Here is a 21982-nt window from a genome sequence, read left to right as displayed (position 1 = left end):
TGCTATAGAAGATACAAGAGGGTGGAAAGGCAAGAAGAGATGGCTTGGAATGGGTGTAAAAGCTGTTGGGACATATACATATACCTCCTTGTGAGGAGGTGATCACTTAACAGAAGGTGACAGTCACTGATTTAGATTATTTAAAAAAGAATGGACAAATTCAAAAGGAATCAAATTAACAAAGGCTACTAATCTTAGTACATATTTACTATCTCTAACTTGTGACAGTGAAGGAGGAACATTAGTGATTCAGCTTCCTAAAGGCATATTTGGCTTCTATGTAACAAAGATGTTTGCTTGATGACCTCATGGCCTGAGCAAGCAGATTTCTTACTTTTGCTGTCCAGCAGAGTTGCTAGAGGAAGTGAAAACCAGATGTTTTAAATAAAGAAATTGGATTAGCCATCTAAAACTGATTGGTTAAATCATATGATAGGAAAGGAGTTATTTGGAGGAAAGAGAAATTTTAAAAAATTGAATATAATAATATATGGTAAAGCCGAGATAAGTGAAATAAGTGAAAATGGCTTATGATGCTTAAAATATTTTTCTCTTGTGTTATCCTTCTACACAACTATTTATCATTAAAATAATTAAGTTTGTCCTGATAGTTCTGAATATGAGTCTTTTATTACTCTAGGATTGAATATGAAAAAGCTTCAGGCAAATAATTAAACAAATCTGTTGAAAGCACCAAAAATTCCTCCCTACATTCTATCTCTGTGTGATCCTTAACAAATATTCTCCTTTATTAGATCCTTGACAAGTAGTATGAAGCTACACCTGCTTCAAAACTCAATTCTGTATAAATTAGGAAAGGCATGTTAAATCTCAATTTTTGATATATAATTATATATTTGATCAGTATTTCTTTGGTCAGTAGATTTATTACACCCAATTGAAGAAAAAGTATTAGAATGAAAAGGTACATACTCTGATATTTTAATGCAGTGGGCTGCTGTCAACACTTTGATTGTATTAATTAAAGATCCACCACATACATGGACATATCCTACACCAATTGCATAAACCTGAAGACTAATTTGCCAAGGCCATGCTCCTAGCATAGCATCATGTCCACCTACAATTCGAGTTCCTGTTGCTGTAGTTTTCATAAGAGGCCTTGTTCCACAGACTAGAAATCAAAGAAAAATAGGTAAGCCATCTAAGAAATAGCATTCATTTAGCAACATATATTTCAAGCAGTTATTTTACAAACCAATTCTACAAGAAAGATGAAACAAGAGTGTAAGATTTGAGGAACCGAATCACTCCTGTTTACGTTGTATGACTAAACCATATATTTGTTAATTTTACCTTAGCCTACCTGTACAAAGTCAGTCTCTGTAGCTAATTTATGGTTCAGTGTGTTGTGCAAGAAAAAATACACCAGAACTAACACGGTGAATGATGAGATCTAGATGAAAACAAACTAATTACATAGCACGCAGATATTCAAACTTAGTTCCATCAGGTATAGGATCTTTACCAGTGTTCCAATACACAAGTAAAATCTAAAATCTAAATAATGACCCCAAAATACATTCAGTTGTGACCAATGATTTAAAGACTCCTTATTTTAAGATCTGATAACACGTCAGGCACAATTTAGTATGTAAATTACAAATAAGCTTGGCCTCAGCTTTCTTTCTTCTGTTACTACCCATTGGTCCCGAAACTTTAATTCCTTTATATCGTAACTTCTGTGCGTCCCATTCCAATTGCGGTGGTAATTATAGACATTTCCCCAAGAGCTGGGAACAGGTAAAATATAACTTTATTTTCGAATAGATCCCAGCACAGAAATTCAGGGGTTACGGGGAGTCCAGAAAACGGCAGCAGCCACGCCCGGGATAAACTGTATTTCCTTCGCTCATTTCAAAAGTAAAGAAGAGAGAGAGAGAGAATCACACGCCCACAATTTAGTTGCTGTAGGGAACGAAACCCTCGTACTGTCAGAACACAACTTTGCACAGACAAAATTGTAGTAGTCCGCAATTATTTTTCGTCCCGAGAGCAAACGCCAGCGGCGCCCCCATTTATGCAATCGTGATGGGCCTTTCGACAGCCACCACTGTTGCATAAATGGCAGCAGGGTAGCTCGGCGGACGCCTCCTTTTCGGGAGGAAACGTTTCCGACGACGGCCTCGGCCCTCGCGTTCCCTCAGCGAAGAATTCCCGCGCGCTCCGCTGACGGCTTTTCCCCTCAAGCTCGATCTGGTAGGCTACCCCGTCCGAAGCAGCACGTTGGCGATCATGTACCGAGCTCGACGCCCTGCGAGGACGGAGCGAGGCCAAGCTCACCGTCGGTAAGATTCAGGGAGGACAGGGCTTTGGGCGCGGCTTCCCTGAACAGCACAAGGAAAGCCCAAAAGGAAAAGGCGGCGGCAATCTTGCGGTTCATCGTCCGTCCACGAAGCAAAATGGCAACCGACTTAGCGCGCCTTCTCCCTCAGGCGAGGGTCAGGTGACAGGGCGCGCGAGCGACGGTTTTTCTCGTTAGCCTCGCGGGGCGTCCCTAGCCAAGGCGGTCCCCTGGTGCAAATCGAGGGGGAAGGCGACGTCTTGCCTTCAACCGGCCACCGAACCGCCCGATTGAAATAACCGCTGGCTGAATCGGGGTGGGGTGGGGTGGCGGTGTGTGAAGGCCCTCTTCACTACCATAATGGACCCCTTGGCTATTCTGATTCTGACTGGCAGACTCCAGCTGGTTACCTTTCAAAGTAATGGGGGCCGCAGCCTTACATCTTCAGGCATTTTTGAGGCTGCCCCTGTGAGATCCGTTATGGTCTGTGGTGGGAACAGCTTCCACATGTATTCTGGAGATTACTGAATATATCCTAGACCAGTGATGGCGAATCTTTTAGAGACTGAATGCCCAAACTGCAACCCAAAACCCACTTATGCATTGTGGAGTGCCAAGTGGGTGTGGCCTATTGGCTGGGTGTGGCCCATTAGCTAGGCGTGGCCACAGTGTTAAAGCAGACTGGATGGGACTAAAAAGTTCAATCAATCAATCACAACTTTGCAAGATCTTTTTTTTCCTGCCAGTTGAAATTGACTGATTGAACTTTTTTTTTTTTTGTGCACATGGCGGTGGAGGCCTAAAGCAAAAGGTTTTCTAAAGCCCAGCTGAAGGCTTAGGACTGGGGTGATGGTGTGCGTGTCCACAGAGAGGGCTCTGAGTGCTGCCTCTGGCACCTGTGCCATAGGTTCGCCACCACTGTCCTAGACCCAAAGAAGTATTTCTTGGGTTCTGTGTTATATTATCTGTGTATATTTTAACTTCATTTACCTAAATAGTAAACCTTTTCAAAGTATTTCCACTTTACATGAATGGAATGTAACCCCTGTGAATAAGCAGTTTTATTAGATCAAGTCCAGGTTTTCATGAAATTTTCTCTAGTTGAAAGAGAATTAATTTACTTTTTCCAAAATTTACTCCCTTCAGCCTCTTACCCATTCTTCATTTTGTCCTTATGCTGCTAAGAATATGGTCTATATATCCTCAGAGTCATCAAGACTGAAAGAACGCTAGATAAAATTAATGTGTGATAATCTGAAGAACTGCAGACTAGTATAATCACAGAAGATTATGATTACCAGCATAATGATTTCAGGTATTGGGACATGTTTCTTGTTATCATTCTGGATATTAATCAAAAACAATATGTATTAATGAATTTAAGATGTGACTGTTTTATATATTCTTTGTACATAAACATTTTATTTTGTTCTAATGAAGATGTTATACATAATTATATTGCTAAAAAGGAAGTGGAACAAGCAAAATAATTATTAAGCTCAAACTTTCATATATGATTGTAGTTCAAAAAATTACTTTAGATATGGTCTGAACACTTTAACTTTAGAAGCTAAAATTGGCATTACCTGATATATAGTAACCTGGCAGGTTTTATTTTAAATTCTGGCAAAATAATTTTTTAATTTAAACTTGTAGCAAGTTAGCTATTTATGTAAAGCAATTTCTGCTGGAGTTGCTGTGTTTCCAAGCAGAGAAATACTGACATGAAGAACTATTCCAAGATTATTGCAATCTAGTAGAATAACTATTTTCCTGTTCATAGGGTTAATCCGTACCACAGTGAAAAAGGTAAAGAAAAACTGACATTTCAGATTTCTCATTTTAGCTAATAAATTTATCCAACTTATATAATTAAACTTTTTTTTACATAAACACCTGGATATTTTGGTGGACCACACTCATATCCAAAGTAGGTAATTCCAATAGGATATAACCTGGTGTTATTTTATAAACAGCACATCAAAGGTATACTGCTGTTTCCCTGAAACATGAAAATATTACATAGCAGTTTTTATTTGTGACATTGTTTGGAATTTTGTATGCTATTATTGAAGTAATAATTTATAATCCACATTTAGTAATGATATCGGTCTGAGAAAGTAAAATAGTAGACTGAAATTACAAGCATACAATCTGTATTCAACTGCAGTTTTTTTAATGACAGTGAATATATGGCATACATGGCAACATTAGGCATTTGTCATATGCATTTCTTTTGAATTTATATGGAATAAGATAATTTTACAAATTATTAGTCCCATTCAGGAGGGAAAAGTGTTTTCACGAGAGACCAGTCTTATTGATATAGTAAAATAGTCTTATATTTTCATCCATTTTATAGTCAATATATCTATCTGTCTGTCTATGATTCAAGCTTTTTCCTTTTTAAAAACAGTTTAAATACATGTTTTTCAATTTATTTAGGCTATGTAGGTGAAATATTACAAAATGTATGCTAAACATAATATATTCATATTATTAAATATTGTTTTATACTTGTTTATAAAAGGAAATAATATTTAAAGACCATCTGATATCATGTCAATTTTTCATAGAGACATATGGAACGCTATCCATCTTATTATCAACAAAATTAGAACATTAGGAATGTTCATAGTAGTAGTTCTGCTTTGTAAAAGAGTTTTCAACCAATTTCTGTAATTCACTAGACGTACATAGATGCCTGGATTGTTTGGTCGGCCACAGCCACGACCAAAGCTGGTTATTCCTACCAGATAATAATGTGTGACATCTCGGATATAACACATCAATGGTCCGCCGCTGTCTCCCTAAAAAATGAAGGAATTAATTTGCTTAGAATATACTTACATTTTAAAATGCGGAAGGCCTATTTTGACATGAATTGTTAAAATATTTTTTCTAAGAAAATATGGAAAGTTTGAATTAGGCAATCTTGTGTCTCATTTAGAGAGCAGTGCTACAAAGTGCACTTAGCAAGCAACCCACTTAATTCAATGGGGCTTCCTTTTGGATAAGTGGTGCAAGATTGCTAAATTACTAAATTTAAACTACTAACGTTACTAAATTTCTTCATTGATATTTTGGGCATTCCAGTTCCAGTATAAATATGCTTACTCTGAAAGTCAAGATACAGACTAAAAATACATAAGAATATTCATCCTCTGTTAAGTTTTATAATTACTATATATGTAATGTTGAAATGAACCACTTTCAACCTCTATTTCAAAATTATTTTGTATGGACACAAAGTAGTTGAAATATTCTGAGCAAAGTAAAAAATATTAGTTGAACTAAATTGTGATGCCTGTTTTCCTGCAAAAAGTGTCAACTAATTTTATTTTGTAGATTTGTAAATTTATTTGCTTGACTGGTACCAATCAGGATTTTATGACAAAAAAATAAAAATGAAATTATTTCAGTTTTACCTGACAGCTATCTACAGCTCCACCTTCAGAGCCAGCACAAAACATATTCATTGTTATTGCTCCACCATACCAATCGTATCTATTACAGATATTTTGTGGAATAATATCAACCTGTGCTTCTTGTAATATATATATTTTTTCACCTTTAATGAAAAAACAAAAAGTAATGCTACAAGTATACTTATGCTTCTATTTTTTTTTAAAGTACTGGTATAACTCAATAAGGAAAATTGCTGCCTACTGACAGCTATTTACTTTCTGAATAGCAGCCATGTTTTTAAAGACAAAAATGAATCCATTGTCCACAATGATCTATATATATTTGGGAAGGAACCATATATTTTTATATGTCATTAATAGAGATTAGTAAGAGTTTTTATTTTGATGAGTCCTACATGATTGGTGTGAAGTAAATATATGGTACCCTGCTAATATGCATTATTATGACCTGCACTCACAATAAACCTGTTGACTTACTTTAATAATCCTATGCAAGAGAGTTAATTAAATTTTTCATGAATGAATTTCTGAAGCAAAGTACTACTTTACTCTTACTAGTTCAGTATGAAAGAATATGCATATTATTTACATAGCAGAGTTTAGAATAGCAGTATCAAGTTTCCTGAGTGATTGGTAGAATGTCAATACGTGTCTAGCAAGGTTGGAAAAGTTCATGAAACAGGATTCATGGGGAGTGGAATATTTTAACTGAAAGCAAGTGATAGTAAACACGATTGTTTGTCCTGTGTTACACGAACTTACATAACAATGGCAAACAATTGTATCTATACAGTATAGATGCAATTATACCAACTCATTGTTCTTGATCTTTGAACTGATTCTCCCTTTCCATTAATCATTATTTCTTGATTCACGCTATTATCTGATACATGAAAATACTGAAGTACAATTCCTCAGTCGAAATACTCTAAGAGTAAATATTTATATATATACTGTAATTCACAAAGATATCCACTTTCATTTTTTAACAAGAATCAGCCTTGTTTATTACTTATTGTCATGAAAACAGTGCTTAGTGAAATTGTAGAAACTGAAGAGATAGCTGCATATAATGCTTGGTAATTGATGGAACAAAAGCAATATAAGCATAAACTATTGAATGCAAACACACACACACTCACACAACTAATTGCTTGTGTATCATAAAGGTCACCACAGGCTTTTTTCCCACTTAATGGGATAAATGGAATTAACAAAAAAGATTTTACGAGTTCAGTGAAATTACCAATGAAGGAGAATATTGTAGCTCAGGGTTGAAATGAGGGGTCCTTGGTGCTCTCTGAGCTTGCTTGTTTTCTTGCAAATGTTTCATATACTGTACCCTACCTAGGTGACATCAGTGCTAATTAGGGTAATGAAACGTTTGCAAGAAAATAAGCAAGCTCAGAGAGCACCAAAGACCCCTCAGTGAAATTGCACTCAACAATAAATTAATTTACAAGGAAATTAAAAAATTTACCTTCCTCATGTGCACTTCCCCATCCTGTTATATAACATGGAGTATCATTACCTAGAAAAAGATGACTTGGAAGTAAGCAGATAGGCTGAATATAATCATTAAATGTGATAGGATTTTGTAATTTAAATAATGCAATATCATTTTCATACGTTTCCTTCTTGAAATGAGAATGGATTATAATTGCTTTGATTTGACTCTCTTTAGTGTAATATTGATGATGATAAAGATGATGTAAGCCAAATACAGCTCTCCAAAACTCTGGATTCCTAGGAGAGGGGGAAAATGATATACTGTAGGTAATGTTTATTATGGAATTATAACTTCAGTACTATTTAAGAATTGTCATGGCAACTGTTCTAGGCAAAATAAATAAGCTTCTTACCAAAATCAGAATCAGTAATCCTATATAGAATCAGAAATTTGATTATTGAAGGAAACCTGCCTATATGAATATATCTTACAGAAGAGTTAGTCATAAGTGCAATCTGGTTTGAAATAAGACAAGTGCAACCAGGTCATGATGCGTAGGGCTAAACTATCAGATCTGGGCTGTGCAAATCTAATCAGAGATTATTCTAGAATACCTTTATATTTGCTGTCATTTAATGCTTGTCTGAATTTCTGCAGTGTTGACCTAGTATCCCCAATATAAAACAATTACATTAAAATACTTTTTTCTGAAAATGTTTAAAAATTATCAGAAGAGATCTTGGATTTGGAATTTAGTGGGTCTATTCAAAACACTTGACAGTATAAAATTTTCTTTAAATCTATGTTGGCAATTCATCGGAACCTGACTTTAATAATTAATAGTGCTACATTCTTAAATTTGCATTATATTAAGCAAGCTTGTCTAAAGTGTATATGAGGTATCCTCAGATTGGTACATAGTAATGTCTCTACTAGTAATTATAATTAATTAAACATTTTTGTTGAAAGGTTTTGATGAATTTGGAAAAATACTACCAGGTTTTGTCATTTGGTTGCCAAATTTCTTTTTCCAAGGTTTTATAGATGCTGCCAATTCCAAATTAAAAATCTGCCCCAATATCTGCTTTATTAACTATTATACACAGCAATACTGTGTATCCTAATATCTAGAGCCTACTGAGCACTCAGTGGCATTTCTGCTATTAGTTTGCTAATTGCATGGTTTCTTTTGTTACGACAACCTTAATAGCATGATTCAGTGAAAGACATGGCAACTATTAAGATTTGATCATTTTATGGGACTTCCAGGGGGAAAAAATGATATTAGAGGCAACTTTGCAAAAAGTAGAACTGATAAATGCAAAGGAATGAAAATTCCGCAAGTAGACTGAAATAATTCCTCTCTGGACAAGGAGATCACCGTAAGTGCTCCAGTCAGCTGCTCCTTGCAAGATGAATACAAGATAGCAGTCTCTAGTGCAGGAGTGTCAAACTGCCGGCCTGAGGGCCAAATGCGTCATGCCGAAACCACGTCCATCCCATTGCCGGCAATGGAAAAAAAGTCACGATATGTCATGACACGTCACATGATGTTGCGAGTCTGACACCCCTGCTCTAGTGGGTTTAGAGCTCTGGGAGACCAGTGAATAACAATCTTGTTCAAACCATGGTTGGCACCTTTGAAATGACACTAAGTTTGCATATTTTCTTTTCTATTCACTTTCAGAAATTCTTGTTAGTAGCTATTCAGCTATTAGGAATACTGATTGGTTTTCCAGTCGTGGGAGAGTTTTATTCAATCCTTAACAAAAGAAGTTTTAACAAGTTTAAGAATTTAATTTTTTTCCCAATAAACAGCAAAAGGGTGATCAAAACTTTAATTTTAAAAAGATACAATTGGACTAAGGGACCAGATAAATTTGAAATAAGATTTTGGAATTAATTTTAAAGAATTTTAAATAATTCTTTCCATGGGAAAATGCCTTTGTTTTGATTTTTTTTAAAAAATAAGGTTTAAAAATTGGAAACTCTGAAGGGAACTAAACATTATAATTAAAGGAGAAGAACATTCAATTTTGATTTACAATGAGGCAAAATTGGACATATTGAAAGATATTTTGATCAATGGAAAGTTAATTTTAAGTGTATCTACCTCTATAGGTAGATAAAAAGATCCTACTGAAGAGGAACAAGTATTATTTGACATGATTGAGACTGATGTGAAAATGGATTTAAAAATGACAGGCTATAAGAATGACACAGAAAAAGATTTTATACTGGATATACAAAAGAAGCTGGCTTGTACGGTATATTAATAATTAAAAGGGATATTTACAAAAAACAAACAGAGCGACCTAAATAATTTCCTATATGGGATTTACAAAAGAGGCTTATCGAAGATTTGAAGAATTTAATGAGAAAGGACAAAGAAGAAATGAAAAGAGATTATGGATATTGAATGAAAATTTTAGATAAGAAGTTTGTGTTTATAGTGGGTGCAACTGGTTATCGGACAGAAAATTATGGACATTGAATGAGAACTTTAGACAAGAAGTTTACTATTGAGATTGTGGGAGAAGTAAAACTTACATAGTTTTTGGAAAATGTCTTATGTAATGTCTAAATATGTGTTTTGGGATAATAATATATTTCAGCTTTAAGTTTTAAACCTTTAATGATAATATTGTTTAAACTTGTGTTTTGAAGGGATTATAATTTGTTTATTTCAGTGAGGGTATTCTAATAAATTTGTGTTTCGAAGGGAGTATAACTTGTTTAAGTTTCAAGTAATGCTTAAATTTGGTTTTTAAATATTATTATTAATATTTCTAAGAGAAAATAATTTGTTTAATTAAATGTCTAGATTTGTTTAGGAAAGAAAGTAATGCTTAAATCTGTGTTTTTGGAGGAAGTTTATATAGAATGATGATTGTATTTAGATTTGTTTAGGATTCAAAAGTGTTTCAAGTTTTTAAATATTATTAATATCTTTAAGAGAAAATAATTTGTTTAACTAAATGTGTCTAGATTTGTTTAGGATTTTTAAATTTTTTTTTGGATAGGTGAGAAGATTATGAAGATTGAAGGAAATATGTATTTACTTTAAGTTTTCTAAGAGTATTTAGTTTTGATGGTATAACAAAGGTTTATATATTTATTTTTTTGTATTAGGATAAAGAAAGAGGGAGAAATTAGATTTTACATTATAGGTATAGATATTCAAAGAAAGTAATGTTTAAATTTGCGTTTTTGGAGGGAGTTTATATAGAATGATGATTGTATTTAAATTTGTTTAGGTTTTAAAAGTGTTTTAAGTTTTTTTTCTCAATTAAGCCTGTACTCAGCTCTGGGAAGTCTAGGGGAGGGTTGGGGAGGTTGGGGAGGAGGGGGGTGAGGTAGGGTTGGGGGGGGTATGGGAAGGGGATTTGTTTTTGTAAAATTTAAAAATTTTCAATTAAAAAAGAAGAAATGAAAAGAAATCAAGTTCTACATTAGTTGGAGGGACTAAAAATTAAGATTTTTAGAAGTAAAAGGGAAGAAGTAAAAGAAAGTTGGTTTATTTGACCAAGCTTAAAATATATATGTTCTTATTTCTGGTAACCCTTGATGGTCTTTTGCTAAAATTAGGACTCAAATGACAAGGTTTTAAGGATTATTTAAGAGCAGGGATATGGGAAGAAGGTATCATTTATTGTATTTTAAGAGAAGATGCTAAGTTATTAGAAAAAATTATAATTATGAGAAAGGTGAATCACTTCTTCATATATTTCTTTTCTTTTTCTTCACAATATTATTTTTTCTTTGTTTTCTATATGACTTTCTATTTTTTATTTTCTATGCTTTCTTTTTAATCTTCTATTTTTTCAGTTGCATTATTTTTAATTTTAATTACAATTTTTAACAAAATTATTTTAACAAAATTATACAATAATCATTTTATACAATACATATTTTCAGTTAACATGTGAAGTTTAATTTATATAAATCTTGTGTACGGTACTGACCTATGTTATGGGGCATACCTAAAAGTCTGATTTGATTAGCATAGAATTCCATGACCCTAAATAAATATGTTCTGTGAGAAAATAAACTGCCTTTTTAAGCTATAAAGTCAAAGTTGCCTATTTATACAGCTTCTTTGTTGTTTTCTGCACAGCCAATCCTGTTATGTTGTTAATTTAGTATAGTTTACTAGGTGGAATACTTCATCTTATCCCAAATAAAAATGTACATTTCTAATAGTTTTCTTGCTTCATAGAGTTTTCTTGCTTCATAGAGTTTTCTTGCTTCATAAATCAATTCAGGAGGAAAAATAGATTCATAAAAATGTACAAATATTTTCAAATCAAATAATTTTTATCTCACTTTTCTTTAATCTAAAATTAACTGAAAATGGTTTAAAATTAAAAGATACATACTTCCATTTTCTAATGCAGTGTGCTGCTGTCAGCAATGAGTTGTTAGTAATTACTACTCCACCACAAATATGATGGTATCCTATACCAAAGCGGTAAACCTGAAGACTAACTTGCCATGGCCATGCTCCAGGTAGAGCATCATGTCCCCCTACAATCCGATTGCCTGATGCTGTCTCATCCATAGCAGGCCTTGTTCCACATTCTAGAAATCAAAACACAAATACTAATAAAGTGTAATATTTATAAGTAGTCATAAAACACACTGCAATCAGCATTAAAACAGATCTTGGATGCTATTTCAGAATATAATTTGAGAGTCGATAGTCTTCATGCACATTATTTTGAAACACTATGCAGAATTTATTAATTTAGGATTTTTTCAGCCTTCCTTTCCTTCCTTCCCTCCCTTCCCTTCCCTTCCCTCCTCTAATATTTTGCCCAATAAATTGCTTGTATTCGTTTGTGATACTTTATAATGCTGCTCTAATATAACTAGTGTTAATATGGATTGCTTTGATTTTGTCCTGCATGGCCATTTTTATATTTATCTAAAATCAACCATTAAGTTCCTTCTCTTATTGCTTAAAAGCATTCTACAGTGGATATCTCACCCATTAGCTCTGGAGGAAGAACGGGAAAAAATTCTACAGTTTCTTATTCTGTCTTATTCTGGAGTTTGCCGGCTCCACTAGAAACTTCCTCAATCTTGGCAAATCTCCATCTTCTTTTCTCTCTTTTCTTTTCCTTTTACCTTATTTCCCAAAAATTCAAAAGAATTTCCTACATAGGTATGAAGTTAATTTGCTGTTCATGGGTGTGTCAGAGCAACTCTCCAATAGATGGGGTTGAGCCATGGATCCAACTTCTAGTGCCGTGGTGGCGAACCTATGGCACGTGTCACAGGTGACATGCAAAGCCCTATCTGTGGGCACATGTGCCATCGCCCCAGTCCAAGGCCTTAAGTCCCATCCATGAGCAACGTGCATCAAAATCTCCCCAGGCAAGTGGCTTTTTAAGCTGGGTGGGGCGGGGCCTGTGCACGGGGTAGAGAAGCAACGCAACGGCGCTAGCATGGTGGTATACCAGTTGCTTCCCTCCCTGCCAGATACCTGCCGAAGCCACGCAGGGTAAGGCTACCGGGCCCGCCCCCCCCCGCCCAGATGCCTTCGCCTCCCTCAAGCTTTTTTTTTTTTTTTTACTAACTTGCCTTTCAGCTGCATTCCGTTTCTCTGTTCGCTTCTCAGCCTTCGCCACGTGTTTGTGGGACTATCGGTAAAAAAAAGTTTCATCAGACTTTCTAACCTCTCAAGCAAAGGCTGAGAAGCGAACGGAGAAACAGAATGCAGCTGAGGTAGGTTAGTAAAAAAATGATTGGGGGAGGTGAGGGCATCTGGGCGGGTGCGGGTGCAGCAACCTTACCCTGCATGGTGGCAGGAGGGTGGGGCGCATGCCCTTCCTATGCCAGGCCAGCCCCTGCAGCCCCAGGCAGCCATGCTAGGCGGTGGTGGGCAGGGCATTAAGGTGGGGGCTGGCAGCAGGTGGAGCACCAGAGGCTCAGGGAGCAAGGGTGCTGAAGTGTGCAAGGAAACAGTTTTTTTTGGGGGGGGAAAGGTCAATCAATTCCAACTTCGCAATCTTTCACAAGAAGTTGAAATTGATTATTTAGATGAGTGGCAGAAAGGTATCAATAAATTTATCTGGGCAGGGAAAAAACCAAGAGTAAAACTTAAAATTTTACAAGATATACGAGAGAGAGGTGGACTTAAGGTACCGAATTTGAAATTGTATTACGATGCAGTGGTCTTAACATTAATTAGTGATTGGGTTAATCTAACAAATGTAGATATACTCCTTTTGGAGGGATGGGATTTACTTTTTGGATGGCATGCCTATTTAATTTATAATAAAAAGGTTGATAGGGTCTTTAGATCTCATATTTTAAGAATTTCTTTACTTCGGGTTTGGAAGAAATACTATAGAAGTGATTCAAGAATTCCATTATGGGCTATTCCATGGCATGCAATAGAAGGAATAAGGAGAGGAGTTAAGATGGATAATATTTCTTATACACAATTACTTAAGTGGGATGGTAAAAATTGGCAATTAAAATCTATGGATGAATTAGCACAAGAAAATATTATTTATTCATGGTTTCAGTATAGACAATTATTGGAAATGTGGAAGATAGATTATAAGGTGGGCTTGCTTAGAAAGGATGAGAATTTGTTAAAACAAATTAGAGATCAAAGTCGAACCCACATTAAAAGAATTTATGATGTCTTGGTGGAATTGGATTCAGAAGCAGAGCTAGTTAAAGATTGTATGGTTAAGTGGGCACAAAATTTTGATGAACCGATTTTATTAGATACATGGGAGATTATTTGGGTGAGGAATGTTAAATTCACCCAAGCCCAAAACTTACGGGAAAACTTTTATAAAATGTTTTATAGATGGCACCTTGATCCACAAAAAATGTCTCGTATGTATCCAAACCTGCAGCCTAAATGTTGGAGATGTGGTTGCTCGGATGCTACTTATTATCATATCTGGTGGTCATGTAAAAGTATTAAAGCTTTTTGGATTAAGATATGGTGGAATATTCAAAGAATTTTTAAAAGAAGGATAAAATTTACTCCACAATTGTTTTTGTTGGGTATTGTTTCTGATTGTGATGATAAAGAGATTATTTTAATGTTAAATTTAATTACTGCGGCTAGGTTGTTAATAGGGCAATATTGGAAGAAGGAATTTTTGCCTACTTTGCAAGAATGGTTTTTTAAAGTTTCTTACTTAGCGGAAATGGCAAAAATTTCGGCTTTCTTGAAAGATCAATCGCAAGAGAAGTATCTTTTGGTGTGGAAAAGATGGATAAATTTTATGCAATATAAGTATGATATAAGAAAATATTATCTAGCTTTTGAATAATTTATATAAGTTTAAGGTATTATTTAGAAGTGTAATTGTTATTATTCTTTAATTTTTTATTTTTTTATTTTCTCTTTTTTTCCTTTTTTGTTTTTTATATATAATGGAGTTAAAGTATTTTACAATTTGTTTATTGAGTGTAATTACATTTGCTTAAGGTTTATTTGGGTTTAAAACTTTTTTTCTTTTAAGATCTAGTTAAGCCTGTATTCAGCTCTGGGAAGAACGGGGGAGGGTTTAGGGGTGGGTTGGGAGGGATTGGGGAAGGGGTTTTTATTGTAAAACTTTTTTAAAAAATTAATTAAAATAAAATAAAATAAAAAGTTGAAATTGATTGATTAACCTTCCCCTCCCCCCAAAAACTTCCTTTGTCCTTGCAAGCGGCAGCGGCAGATTGCAAAAAAACACAGGGCTGGGAGTTAGGTAACTCCTTTCTTTCCTTACCTGCCCCACTTGTTCTGAGGCCGCTTTCCTCTCACTCGCATTGCTCTTGCCAATGGCCCGACCGCCCACTTCAGCATCCTCCCTCCCTGAGCCTCCGGTGAACAGCCACCTGCTGCTGTGGTGGCTCTGTAAGCAGAGATGTGAAGTTCTCTGTCAGAGAAGAGAACTTCGCAGCTCTGCCTACAGAGCAAAACTGTAGCTAAATGGGCCGGTGAGGGGGGAACCTATCCCACTTGTTCCACAGCCGCTTGCAGTTGAGCCCCATTTCAGCGGCACTGGGTGCAATATGCGAGGCGGCAAATAGCTGCGCCACACCGAAACCAGCTGTTTCCTGCCTCCTGTGCAATGCCGCTGCCATGAGGCCGCGGAACAAGCCAGGTGGTGGTAAGAAACCGATATACTCTTACAAACTTCTTAAAATGATCTGTATTTTACTATAGTAAAGTTTCAATTTTGTTCAGTTTCTGTATCGAAACTAATCAAATCATTAATACAGCCCTAGACCAGAATTAAATAGTTTCTGTTAAGTGTCACAGGTATTTTACAAGTAAAGCTAGTTCCCAAAATAGTGTCCTTTCTGATATTTTAAATGTTTAATTATAGGCTGATATGTTGCAAAATAAAGAACAACCTGTAATACATTTTTAAGATCAAAAGTATCTTTGAAGTCTATTTTAATAAAGTTGGCTGCACCAAAATGCAGTTTGAAAGATGGTTGGGTACCCAGAAGAAAGATAAGCTGAGGTTAGCAGGGAAAAGATCTCTTTTTTAAGAGATCTCCAAACAGAAGCCAGATGATTATCCACCAAAGATGGTCTGTAGTGGCTTTTGCATTCAGTGGGGGCTTGGTTTAGGTGACCCCCAGTCCTTCCAGTTCTACGATTCTCCAGTGCTGAAACAGTGTTATCCTTGCATCCGTCAGCTAGTTGAAAAATAATGTACTTATGTAGGCATAAATCAATCCACCCATCCAATTTGGAAAACAATGGCGGGGAAGTGAGTGGAGAAGACAGCATGGCGAGCCTATTGCTTTTCTCATAGCCCAGCTTTCTTGATAATTTTTTTCATTTATGTTTTATTGATAATTTTTTTCATTTATGTTTTATTAATATCTGGCTTTGGCCATATTAACAGTAAAAAGATGTCTAAGAAAGGTAACCCCTGAAATGGCAAAGAATTAAGTCTTACATAGATTATTAAGGAGACTCAGACGACATCCCACTATGGCAGTAAAACAGAGATGACAAAGAATGAAAAATCCCTGCCAATTGTCTGAAGGCTGAGTGATGCTCAAGAAACCTTGAGGATGATTTAACAGGAAATACAATTAAGCAACTTAAATGAAAATGGATAATGAAACATTTAGATTTGAAAGGATTTGCAAAGTATGTTTGAAAAAATTAATAAAGATTTGTCTTCTCAAGTTTTGAAAACTCCCAAATACCTAGCAAACTATAGGTTGTCATTATGGAAAATGAGTTTAGTTATTGGAAAAGTCCAGAAAATGTTACTGACACTAAACTAGATTTGGCTCATAAAGAATTATAACAGATGATGTTTTCTGAGAATTAATAGGAATCGGGAAATGCAGAAAGGGCGAATTTAACCTGATATTTAAAACTTAAATGATCAGATTTAAATCTTTAATATGCAATGTGTCAATAGACACTCTTCTCTTAAGTTCAAACAACTGCAAAAGCCAAGAGATAATATATTTGTAAAAAAAATCAGGTGGAAAAAGAAAATTCAGCAAAAAACTCATGGACTAAGAAAGATAAACTAAAATGGAAATCAAGTATTATATTTCAAGATACTATCCCTGCCATTATTAAAAAGAGGAATAGGTTATAAAGGGGGGGCTCCTCTCAAATATTTCAACAAGGAACATAAATTGTTTCTAGGCTCTCAAAGATAAACAAATTAAATAATAACCATAAATATTTCATGAAGAATTAATAGAGAACCATCTGTAATGTTTAAAGAACTGATACTCTTTATGAGAATACAATGAGATCCTTTAACATTTGGGACTCGTACGATGGTAGCTAATTGTAACATAAATGTTGGATGTTGTTTGAACGTGTTGGGAAATAAGACAAAACACACAGAGCAGCAAAGTATTATTTAGACAGAAGGAGAAATTTAGCAGCAAAGGGAGGAGCTGGAGCTCAGTGTAGCACCTCCTAGAGTAGACTTGTTGGCAGGGTAATTAATTCTCTATGAACTCAGTTCATGTGTAGTCTAAACAGATTGGAAAGGTGAGGCTAGAGAGAATAAATGGAAAAGAAAACTGAGGTAGTCTGGGGCAAAGGGTATAGGAGGCACAAAAGGATAGCTAGACAAAAATATTTTTAAGAATATAATCACAAATGTGTTGATAGAATACCTGAGATTTCACTGTTGGTTTGTTTTGTAAGAATGGTAAGCCACACAATAGCAGAAATATAATACAAGTAGTACTCAAATTACAATGGAAATTGGAACTAGAATTTCCATTGTTAAGTGATGAGATCATAAACTGTAACATAATGTGACTGCATTGGACAGAAATACCTACAGTCCCCAATGCCATTGTGAGGTGAATATTCTGGGTTGTTAAGTGAGCACCTGCTGACAACTTCCTGTTAATTTTCAACAATCAAAGGCTAGTAGAGTTGTGGCTGCTATAGAAGATACAAGAGGGTGGGAAGGCAAGAAGAGACGGCTTGGAGTAGGTGTACAAGCTGTTGGGACATATACATGTACCTCCTTGTGAGGAGATGATCACTTAACAGAAGGTGACAGTCACTGATTTAGATTATTTAAAAAAGAGAATGGACAAATTCAAAAGGAATCAAACTAACAAAGGCTACTAATCTTAGTACATATTTACTATCTCTGACTTGTGACAGTGAAGGAGGAACATTAGTGATTCAGCTTCCTAAAGGCATATTTGGCTTCTATGTAACAAAAATGTTTGCTTGATGACCTCATGGCCTGAGCAAGCAGATTTCTTCCTTTTGCTGTCCAGCAGAGTTGCTAGAGCAGTGGTTCTCAACCTGTGGGTTGGGACCCCATTTGGGGTCGAACGACCATTTCACGGGGGTCGCCAAACAACGCAGTCTGCCATTTTTTCCCCTTTTCCTTAGCTGTGCTACTCCCTTTTATTCTATTGGCTTTTGAAAGCCAATAGAATAGACTCTCTTGAATAGAGTCTAATTCTATTGGCTTTCAAAAGCCAATAGGAATTGTCCAGGCTGTCTCTGCTCTGCTGAGCCCGCCAAAAGTCCCATTCTGCAAACGGTGCTGCAAGTTGTCTGCAGCGAAGGCAAGCTGTCTGGAAGTTTCCACTCCTCCCTGCTGAGCAACTACTAAAAATGTAAATAAAAGAGAGCCAGGGGTGGGAGGTGGGAGGCTGGCGGGCGCAGGGAGGGTTGCTGGAGCACATGGGGCCCAGCGGGTGCTTTACCTTCCTTGGGCTGGGCCAGCTGATGGCCCAGCCGGTGGTCGGCCTGCGCCACCTCTGCCGCTTGCCAGCAAAGCCTCGGCCGGCGCAGGAGGCGGCACCACGCATGTTTGTCGCCCCCGGGCAGGGAAAGTCCTCGACTTACAACCGGTTGGGTAGTCCTCGACTTACGACCGGTTGGGGTCGCAGCATTAAAAAGGTTGAGAACCACTTTGCTAGAGGAAGTGAAAGCCAGATGTTTTAAATAAAGAAATTGGATTAGCCATCTAAAACTGATTGGTTAAATCATATGATAGGAAAGGAGTTATTTGGAGGAAAGAGAAATTTTAAAAAATTGAATATAATAATATATGGTAAAGCCGAGATAAGTGAAATAAGTGAAAATGGCTTATGATGCTTAAAATATTTTTCTCTTGTGTTATCCTTCTACACAACTATTTATCATTAAAATAATTAAGTTTGTCCTGATAGTTCTGAATATGAGTCTTTTATTACTCTAGGATTGAATATGAAAAAGCTTCAGGCAAATAATTAAACAAATCTGTTGAAAGCACCAAAAATTCCTCCCTACATTCTATCTCTGTGTGATCCTTAACAAATATTCTCCTTTATTAGATCCTTGACAAGTAGTATGAAGCTACACCTGCTTCAAAACTCAATTCTGTATAAATTAGGAAAGGCATGTTAAATCTCAATTTTTGATATATAATTATATATTTGATCAGTATTTCTTTGGTCAGTAGATTTATTACACCCAATTGAAGAAAAAGTATTAGAATGAAAAGGTACATACTCTGATATTTTAATGCAGTGGGCTGCTGTCAACACTTTGATTGTATTAATTAAAGATCCACCACATACATGGACATATCCTACACCAATTGCATAAACCTGAAGACTAATTTGCCAAGGCCATGCTCCTAGCATAGCATCATGTCCACCTACAATTCGAGTTCCTGTTGCTGTAGTTTTCATAAGAGGCCTTGTTCCACAGACTAGAAATCAAAGAAAAATAGGTAAGCCATCTAAGAAATAGCATTCATTTAGCAACATATATTTCAAGCAGTTATTTTACAAACCAATTCTACAAGAAAGATGAAACAAGAGTGTAAGATTTGAGGAACCGAATCACTCCTGTTTACGTTGTATGACTAAACCATATATTTGTTAATTTTACCTTAGCCTACCTGTACAAAGTCAGTCTCTGTAGCTAATTTATGGTTCAGTGTGTTGTGCAAGAAAAAATACACCAGAACTAACACGGTGAATGATGAGATCTAGATGAAAACAAACTAATTACATAGCACGCAGATATTCAAACTTAGTTCCATCAGGTATAGGATCTTTACCAGTGTTCCAATACACAAGTAAAATCTAAAATCTAAATAATGACCCCAAAATACATTCAGTTGTGACCAATGATTTAAAGACTCCTTATTTTAAGATCTGATAACACGTCAGGCACAATTTAGTATGTAAATTACAAATAAGCTTGGCCTCAGCTTTCTTTCTTCTGTTACTACCCATTGGTCCCGAAACTTTAATTCCTTTATATCGTAACTTCTGTGCGTCCCATTCCAATTGCGGTGGTAATTATAGACATTTCCCCAAGAGCTGGGAACAGGTAAAATATAACTTTATTTTCGAATAGATCCCAGCACAGAAATTCAGGGGTTACGGGGAGTCCAGAAAACGGCAGCAGCCACGCCCGGGATAAACTGTATTTCCTTCGCTCATTTCAAAAGTAAAGAAGAGAGAGAGAGAATCACACGCCCACAATTTAGTTGCTGTAGGGAACGAAACCCTCGTACTGTCAGAACACAACTTTGCACAGACAAAATTGTAGTAGTCCGCAATTATTTTTCGTCCCGAGAGCAAACGCCAGCGGCGCCCCCATTTATGCAATCGTGATGGGCCTTTCGACAGCCACCACTGTTGCATAAATGGCAGCAGGGTAGCTCGGCGGACGCCTCCTTTTCGGGAGGAAACGTTTCCGACGACGGCCTCGGCCCTCGCGTTCCCTCAGCGAAGAATTCCCGCGCGCTCCGCTGACGGCTTTTCCCCTCAAGCTCGATCTGGTAGGCTACCCCGTCCGAAGCAGCACGTTGGCGATCATGTACCGAGCTCGACGCCCTGCGAGGACGGAGCGAGGCCAAGCTCACCGTCGGTAAGATTCAGGGAGGACAGGGCTTTGGGCGCGGCTTCCCTGAACAGCACAAGGAAAGCCCAAAAGGAAAAGGCGGCGGCAATCTTGCGGTTCATCGTCCGTCCACGAAGCAAAATGGCAACCGACTTAGCGCGCCTTCTCCCTCAGGCGAGGGTCAGGTGACAGGGCGCGCGAGCGACGGTTTTTCTCGTTAGCCTCGCGGGGCGTCCCTAGCCAAGGCGGTCCCCTGGTGCAAATCGAGGGGGAAGGCGACGTCTTGCCTTCAACCGGCCACCGAACCGCCCGATTGAAATAACCGCTGGCTGAATCGGGGTGGGGTGGGGTGGCGGTGTGTGAAGGCCCTCTTCACTACCATAATGGACCCCTTGGCTATTCTGATTCTGACTGGCAGACTCCAGCTGGTTACCTTTCAAAGTAATGGGGGCCGCAGCCTTACATCTTCAGGCATTTTTGAGGCTGCCCCTGTGAGATCCGTTATGGTCTGTGGTGGGAACAGCTTCCACATGTATTCTGGAGATTACTGAATATATCCTAGACCAGTGATGGCGAATCTTTTAGAGACTGAATGCCCAAACTGCAACCCAAAACCCACTTATGCATTGTGGAGTGCCGAGTGGGTGTGGCCTATTGGCTGGGTGTGGCCCATTAGCTAGGCGTGGCCACAGTGTTAAAGCAGACTGGATAGGACTAAAAAGTTCAATCAATCAATCACAACTTTTCAAGATCTTTTTTTTCCTGCCAGTTGAAATTGACTGATTGAACTTTTTTTTTTTTGTGCACATGGCGGTGGAGGCCTAAAGCAAAAAGGTTTTATAAAGCCCAGCTGAAGGCTTAGGACTGGGGTGATGGTGTGCGTGCCCACAGAGAGGGCTCTGAGTGCTGCCTCTGGCACCTGTGCCATAGGTTCGCCACCACTGTCCTAGACCCAAAGAAGTATTTCTTGGGTTCTGTGTTATATTATCTGTGTATATTTTAACTTCATTTACCTAAATAGTAAACCTTTTCAAAGTATTTCCACTTTACATGAATGGAATGTAACCCCTGTGAATAAGCAGTTTTATTAGATCAAGTCCAGGTTTTCATGAAATTTTCTCTAGTTGAAAGAGAATTAATTTACTTTTTCCAAAATTTACTCCCTTCAGCCTCTTACCCATTCTTCATTTTGTCCTTATGCTGCTAAGAATATGGTCTATATATCCTCAGAGTCATCAAGACTGAAAGAACGCTAGATAAAATTAATGTGTGATAATCTGAAGAACTGCAGACTAGTATAATCACAGAAGATTATGATTACCAGCATAATGATTTCAGGTATTGGGACATGTTTCTTGTTATCATTCTGGATATTAATCAAAAACAATACGTATTAATGAATTTAAGATGTGACTGTTTTATATATTCTTTGTACATAAACATTTTATTTTGTTCTAATGAAGACG

The 21982-nt window shown here is 36.7% G+C and overlaps 2 protein-coding genes across 4 annotated transcripts in view; both read right to left on the bottom strand.

Moving 5' to 3' along the window:
• The window catches only part of LOC120311936 (transmembrane protease serine 9-like), a 36426-nt gene extending 33438 nt beyond the window's left edge, over positions 1 to 2988 (bottom strand). The window contains exon 1 of the mRNA XM_039352038.1: positions 934 to 2988. Coding sequence (XP_039207972.1) covers positions 934 to 1115 — 182 coding nt within the window. The 5' untranslated portion in view covers positions 1116 to 2988. The remainder of the gene's footprint in view (positions 1 to 933) is intronic.
• Positions 2989 to 4495: 1507 nt separating this feature from the next.
• On the bottom strand, positions 4496 to 21134 carry LOC120311931 (transmembrane protease serine 12-like). 3 transcript variants are annotated; one of them, XM_039352029.1, is made up of 5 exons: positions 20539 to 21134; positions 11563 to 11764; positions 7214 to 7479; positions 5734 to 5876; positions 4496 to 5115 (listed from the first exon to the last, which is right to left on the bottom strand). In XM_039352029.1, exons 1-5 carry the CDS (start codon positions 20636 to 20638, stop codon positions 4876 to 4878), a joined length of 951 nt encoding a protein of 316 aa, XP_039207963.1. In that variant the 5' UTR covers positions 20639 to 21134; the 3' UTR covers positions 4496 to 4875. The 3 variants fall into 3 exon arrangements, with proteins under 3 accessions (XP_039207963.1, XP_039207962.1, XP_039207961.1); XM_039352028.1 differs by having other exon boundaries at positions 20950 to 21134; XM_039352027.1 differs by lacking the exon at positions 20539 to 21134 and adding an exon at positions 19170 to 19307.
• Positions 21135 to 21982: the final 848 nt, after the last annotated feature.

This window comes from Crotalus tigris, unplaced genomic scaffold, assembly GCF_016545835.1.
Source record: "Crotalus tigris isolate CLP2741 ecotype Arizona unplaced genomic scaffold, ASM1654583v1 scf7180000018397.643900, whole genome shotgun sequence".
Classification (NCBI taxonomy): domain Eukaryota; kingdom Metazoa; phylum Chordata; class Lepidosauria; order Squamata; family Viperidae; genus Crotalus; species Crotalus tigris.
This window is presented reverse-complemented; position numbering and strand designations above follow the sequence as displayed.

Excerpts from the sequence above, each read along its gene's own strand:
- LOC120311931 (XM_039352029.1), bottom strand. The coding sequence starts at position 20,638 with ATGAACCGCAAGATTGCCGCCGCCTTTTCCTTTTGGGCTTTCCTTGTG. Across the intron at positions 7,480-11,562 it reads CACTGCATTAGAAAATGGAA|GAATCCAGAGTTTTGGAGAG; the intron begins GTATGTATCTTT and ends CCCCTCTCCTAG. Across the intron at positions 5,877-7,213 it reads GGGAAGTGCACATGAGGAAG|GTGAAAAAATATATATATTA; the intron begins GTAAATTTTTTA and ends TTTTCATTAAAG.